The following is a 6,812-nucleotide window of genomic DNA, read 5'->3' as shown; positions in this document are numbered from 1 at the left end:
AGGGAAAGATAACTAGAAGACTTAACTTCTGTAACTAGCTAGAGAGCTCCAAAAGTAATTTGCAAATAAGTTAGTTATGGAGGAGTTGATGGACACAAGATACTTGTACATAATTCTACACAGGGATTTGATAGAATTATTGTTAGGAGCATGTTCAGTCTTTAAAACCTCCGAAGTTCTAAGACTCTAGAAGCTTAATTATTCTTGTGGAGTATACACTGCTCTGTACACAGTCATGATGAAACCTTTCCCAGGAATTTTTGTTTGTTGTTTTCTATTCATTTGAAAGGTGCTTTAATGTGTTGGGGTTCGTTAGTTATGCTGGCCACTAGAATGATTGTCTTTCACTCATACATATTGCTTCTTGTATTTCTTGCAGACACTATTGATCTTTTTCACAATTGTAACTCATCTGTTATTCAAGTACCACTGCTGAAGACTGGAAACAGTTGGTGGACAGATAAAAATGTGAAATTTCGCAATCCAAAATCATACAATTTGTCCTCTGCATTTGCAGGTAAGAGTGGTTTCACTGGTATTCTTTATTTTTCAATGGCTTCCCTCCCTCCCCCCCCATGTTTGGAGGTCTCCCATTCTGAGATGGGAATCGCCTTTGGGAGAAATATCTCCCAGAGGAGGTAGGAGAAGCAGCTTGTTGTGGTTTAAGCCCAGTGGGCAGCTGAGTATCACGATGCCCACAAAAAGGGAGCTCGACAAACTAAGGACTGGGAGGGATTTTTTTTCTCACCACTTAGTGGTCATGGGCAAAAAACAGACTCACCATAGGGAGAAGAAAACCCAAACCATTTTAATTTTGTTACCAATAACATCAGAGTAGGACAGTGAGAAATACAACCAGATCTTAAAGTCAAACACCTTCGTCCCACCCCTTCCTTCTTCCCGGGCTCAGCTTTGTTCCTGGTTTCTTCACCTCCCCCACTTTGCCCATGGGCGCAGGGGGATGAGAATGGGGGTTGCAGTCAGTTCATCCCATGCGGTCTCTGCTGCTCCTTCCTCTTCAGAGGGGTAGGGAGGACTCCTCCCAGCCTCCCTCTGCTTCCACGTGGCACCCTTCCCACAGGTGACAAGTCCTCCACTAAAGTCCAGATGTGGGTCTGCCCATGACTGCAGTTCCCTCACACACAAACTGCTTCAGCAGACGCTGTCTTGAATCACGGCCTCTTCAGGGGCTGCCGCTTTCTCATGTGGCTCTGTCCCACCGGTGAACCCCCACGGGCTGCAGGCAGGTCACAGAATCACAGAACGTTAGGGATTGGAAGGGACCTCAAAAGATCATCTAGTCCAATCCCCCAGGTCGACTTGTGCTCTCGCCACAGGTTGCAGGGGAAACCTCGACTCCACACACCTCTTCCTCCCCCCTCTCATCTCTCCCTTCACTGACCTTGGTGTCTGCACAGTTGTTCTCATGTCCCTCTCCTTTCTCTGCTGCAGGTCCCTTCTGATGGTTTTGAAGAGTTCTCAGTTCTGTTGGGCTGGAGCTGCAGCAGGGCTTGAGCTTAAGCTGGGACTGGGGCCAGGGCTGTGCCACCCACATCCTGGGCTGTGCTGGTTGGGGCCGATGCAAGAGAGAGCGGGCTGTGCACTGCACTCCCCCTGAAATACATGAATTTGCAGGGGCACTGATTGGCTTGGCCCTGGTCAGAGGTGGGTTTGACATTTTAGAGCTGGGGGAGCTTTCTAGTAGCTTCTTACAGGGCTATCTCCATAGCCCTCCCCCGCTACCAAGAAAACGCAAAACTTCTCACAGAAAATCCAATACACAGCTTTAGAACTGAGAACAGAGGGCAGATTTAGCCAAAATATCACTTTCTTTTTTCCACTACCCATAGAAATTTGAGAAAGTGGTTTTGGAAGACTGAGGTTAGCCCACATCCACACCCTTCTGTATAGTTTATTTTCATGCTTAATCTATACAGAGAAAGCAAAGATAAAGTAATTTTTTTCTTCTATTTAAAACACCTATGAAGGAGAATTGCATTGTCACATCTTTCCTTCTTCATGCCTTGCAGATTCTTAGGCAGTTGTGAGACAAGTGAAACTGCCATCTTCACTAGTTGTTTCAAACAGCTGTTTGCTGTTTCCTCATTATGGTTAATCTATATTGAAGTGGGATTAAAAGTTCTTTATTCTGGATCAAGGCAGTGCTGTGCTGAATGCAGTATGCAAGAGTTAATTATCTTAGCATTCATATGGCAGATTCTAAATATCATAGGCTGTGCCATTAGACTGTAAAGAGGTGCATACAGGAATAAATTATTGTATAAAAATGAAGGCAAGCTGCTCATTATAGAGAGTATTTTGCTTGCTCAAGAGGCAAGAATCTAGAATAAACAGTGTTTTAATTTGTGCAAGTCACTTTGTTTTTCCTGTGCTTGATGTTTCTAATGTGTAGCAACCTCTGGGTACTGTTAAAGTCTTTTCATTCATGTTTGAAGTGAGCGGAGATGCTTGAGTGAAAAGCCTTATCTAGCATATTTAGTTTTTCAATACTGGACAGAGTCTTTTATCTCTTTAATATCTCATATTCTGTGTTTGTTGTGAGTAGGCCCAGAAGCTAGTCACCAGCTACTGTTTTTCTGACAGTATCTTCCCTGGTTTCTTTCTTTTTCAGAGACAGCGAGACCTCCTTACTGGCAGAAACCAGTATATTTGTTAGATGAGGAAGATGAAAGGAATAACGGTTATGTAAATGATGACTTCATTATCTGGATGCGAGTGTCAGCGTTTGCTACATTCAGAAACCTTTACCGTCGTGTCAGCCGGATAAGGCAATTTGCAGATGGTCTCCCAGCAGGGAACTACACTTTTCAAATCTCCTATAGTATCCTTTCATATTATCCAAGACACTCCTTAACTATTAGATAGTTACGATGAGATGGAAGTGAATGGGATTTGTATAGAAAAAGAGCAAAGAAACCGAACAAAACACCCCAAACAATCACCATGAAAACACCTATTTTAGAGGATGATGAGGCACTACAAGTGGATTTTCTTTAGCTGGTGCTGCTGGAGTTAAGACATATTACTCAAATGTCACCACACGACTTTGGTTTTGAATTCTGATGGTACTCTTTTTGACTGGAGACAGCCCGGGAAAGCTTTACACAAAGGGTAAAACTGAAGATTGGAAACCTGAAGAGATGGTTGAAGATGTTTTAGCTGAAATATTTAATAGTGGCCTTATCAGGTGTGCAGACACCCTTACTGGGGTGCAAGAAGTGCCAGGGGTATCCTTGCCATTGGGAGTTGTGCAGGATGCATGTGTCAGCAGAGTCCTCTTGCAGATTTGGGCCTCATGCTGACAGGAACTTCTGTGCTGGAGAAAATGCACTCTCACACTGAACAGCGTGAACTTTGCTGACTAAAGCACTTGTTTTGCCAGCAGAAGTTATGTCAAGATGACTATAAATTTCTCTCTCAGCTGATAGACCTATGATTTTAAGTGTTGTAGCACAGTTCTATTCTGAAAGCTTCCATGTGGAGAGGTGAAAGGTAAAATCATATAATTTTCTGGGCAGACAACGCATTAGATAGAGGTAAGCACTTCCATTATGTGGAGTTAAGTTGCTCAAAAGGACCATTTTCAGCTGACTTCTCACAGCAAATTAACACGTTAGCAGTTACATAAATTATGAATCTGAAATTTCTAACATTAAAAAAATGAGTTCACACAAAGACTGTATCTAAAATAACTGGATTCCTTACCACCAGCTTCTACTGGGTTTTTGGACCCAGAATAGCAGAGGCATCACAGATCAGGCAGCAAATGCAGATCTCCAGACCCTTCATGCCCTGGAAAGGGTTTTGAGCATTACTACTCCTTTTTCTCTTCCTGGAAATAATGTAAACTTTGTTAGTGAAACCTTAATATCCTTCTCTCAGACTTCCCTGTTACCAAATTCAAGGGGAGGAAGCATGTGATTCTTTCAACTGTGACATGGAGCGGAGGAAGAAACCCATTCCTCGGAATTGCCTATGTGGTTTCTGGCACAGCAGCAACCTTGACAGGTTTTGTCATCACTGCCATCCACTTAAAGCTCCGAAAAAAGAAAACATACTTTCAGAAGTAATAAGGTTCTCTGGCTTTCTGAACAAAGGCAAAGGAGTGCTGTGAACGAAGAACATGCACCACAGACCTTTCATTCTTTCCCCTGAGCTCTGTGTCTGTATCAGGTTTGGTGAACATCAGTGAATTGAGAGGCAGTACTCTTACATCATCCAAAACCAAACTTACCTGTGGCTGCACTCTCACTAATGTATGTGTGCTCCGAAATCTGTTTCCTAGGAAACTGGTAGTGAGATGAGCTTCAAACAACAGTTAGCTTTGTGGGTTAGAATTGCAATGGCAAAGAAATTATAAGGTAGTAATGTCTGGCCAGAAGTAAGGGTCCATATTAATTTCTTACTCAGCCCTTAATTCTCTTGACTTAAATGGAGCTTTGGATGGGTGAGAAGTAAGGTCCTGATCCTGATCCAACAAAAAGCTTGAGTAGGTAGAACTTCATGCAAAAGTCTGTTTGTAAGCCAATGCGTGGGCTGAATGGCTTGGGTTAGGTTTTATGTAGCCTTTTCAGCTGTCCTGAAAAAGCAACCAATTTAGTGCAGCATATTCATCACAGGTGGATACTTTATTTGTGATTGAATACATGGCAATTTTCAGGAGTTTTGAGTTTGTTTAAACCCACTTAATTGGTTTTATCTAGGTACTGAGACTAACGTGCAAAGCTAGAGGGCATCAAAACACTGATTTATATTTTTTAAATTATGATTTCATAAGAAGCTTAAATTAAAAAACTCATTTTGTGCTAAATATTTTAGCAGAAATATCTACCTAATAGAACTATTAGGCCACAATTTCACTGCTACCTACCCCATACTTCCACACAAAAATTCACAGGCTCTTGCATGACATGAAATATCTCTTCCCCTTTCAAACCCCTATTTCTGTGGTCTGATGACTTACTGTCAATAGAAAACAAAGCATCAGAAAATCTGACAACTTCATTTTCAGAAAGTAAACACTGCAGCTCATAAATAGGCTTACCAATTTTCATGTTTCATGTTTAAAATTTTACACATTTACAAGTTATTTTGAGTCTCTCACAAAGTGCAGGAACAGCACTGAAGAATTTAGGTCAAGTCTACCATGGTACATCCAAATTTTTAAAATAATTTTTCTGTTGAAAAAGTACAAATGAAATAAAATACCTTAATTCCTTTGGTAAGTATTCCGTGTGCCTTACCTCCCCCTCCCCTAAAAAACTCTCCAGACTAACTAAGAAAGAAATCAGAGACTAGAAGCAAGAGAAAAAGCCTCCAGACTAAATAAGAAAGAAATCAGAGACTAGGAGCAAGAGAAGGGAATGTGGCACAGGGAGGCTGTATGCCACTGTCAAGGACACTCCCATCTGCTTTCAAAAGTGTCTCAAGCGCTTAGGAATTTGTGACATTGGCAGATGTCCTCTGGTGAATCCAACGGCAGCCACAGAAGGTACCGTTTCCTTTAACCTCTGCTTTGTAATTGTGCCACGAGCAGCAGAAGGGGTGCTGCTGAGTTTCCAGCCCTGCCTGTCTGTACAGTCTGCTCTGTCCATCACACAGAAACACACAGAATGTTAGGATTTGGAAGGGACCTCTGAAGATCATCCAGTCCAGCCCCCCTGCCAGAGCAGGATCACCCAGAATAGGCCACACAGGTCCATGGTTTGTGCTGACCTGCTGGGCTAAGGTGCATGTCTGCTCTTCCTGGTCAGGGCCAGTCACCTCAGTCAGAAAGGTGTAGGAATGTGGTTCCACTATTTCAAACCCTTGTACCTAAATCCGTCAGGAGCTGTGGGAGAGCCCTGGCCCTCACTGGGCTGGACAAGACTGGGCATGAATCAGTACATTTAGCAATGCTAAAGCTCATCAGTCTAAATCACTTTTAACAATAACAGTGCTCCTAAGCCTTTTAAGTCTTTTTGAAAATGTAATCCCATGCAGCCCTCTGGAAAACCCAGATGGGAGTTGCTGCCAAAGTTGAACTCAGGATTTTTGGCTCCAAACAGCCCACAGAAGCTGCTTTTTCTTTTATTTTTACTTTAACTCTTTTTTTTTTAAGTCCTCCAAGAAACTGACTTTCAGGAAATGATATGTCATCTGGGTGGCTAAGTCACAGTGCAGTTGTCACTGATTTTATTTCTTCATGAAGTACCTGGTAAAAACGTTAGTAAAGGAGACTGAGTAATGAGGTGTGTGTTTCAGTGAGTCACTGTCTACCAGAAAAAAATCCCTCAAACTTATTTAGAAAACACGGTCTAGCAAGTAGTGCTTACAGTTTGCCCATTATCTTCCAGAGGTTTGTGCAAGAACCTCTTCTCTTGAAATAAGCATTGTCTTCAAACCCTTCCTCAGGGAAAACCTGTCTCTCTATATAATTGCAGAAGTTGTCTAAGTTTTTGTTTATAAACCCAAAACCTTTTTCCTCTTACTATAGTGTTAAATATGTCTTACATCTTCCTTGTACCCTCTGAACAGTGTCTTTGGAAGCTGCTGCTTGAGCTCCAGCAGTTACTGGTACTAGCTCTGAGCAGCTCTGCAATGTCTGTAGTCATTTGGGATTGCACTGCCCAGATCACACCGGCTGTTCTGGTGAATTACTCCCAGCTGACTGAATCTGCCTTGCTCAAAAGGGTGGGAAACGAAGTTTTAGCAACCTCCTTACACTGCCTTTTATGACAGTGCTACAGCTGTGTTGTCAGTCTGCCCCTTGCGCCACAGCTTGCATGAATATGCCTTTTCAAGAAAATTTT

General features: G+C 42.4%; 1 protein-coding gene across 1 annotated transcript in view; it reads left to right on the top strand.

Moving 5' to 3' along the window:
* LOC104543513 (cell cycle control protein 50C-like) overlaps positions 1-4,091 on the top strand; it is a 10,335-nt gene extending 6,244 nt beyond the window's left edge. The window contains exons 5-7 of the mRNA XM_010188146.1: positions 380-517; positions 2,633-2,842; positions 3,904-4,091. Of these exons, the coding sequence (XP_010186448.1) occupies positions 380-517; positions 2,633-2,842; positions 3,904-4,091 (536 nt within the window). The remainder of the gene's footprint in view (positions 1-379; positions 518-2,632; positions 2,843-3,903) is intronic.
* Positions 4,092-6,812: the final 2,721 nt, after the last annotated feature.

This window comes from Mesitornis unicolor, unplaced genomic scaffold (genome assembly GCF_000695765.1).
Source record: "Mesitornis unicolor isolate BGI_N332 unplaced genomic scaffold, ASM69576v1 scaffold497, whole genome shotgun sequence".
In the NCBI taxonomy this organism is placed as follows: Eukaryota; Metazoa; Chordata; class Aves; order Mesitornithiformes; family Mesitornithidae; genus Mesitornis; species Mesitornis unicolor.
The sequence above is the reverse complement of the archived record's forward strand: the minus strand, read 5'-3'. Positions and strand labels throughout refer to the sequence as shown.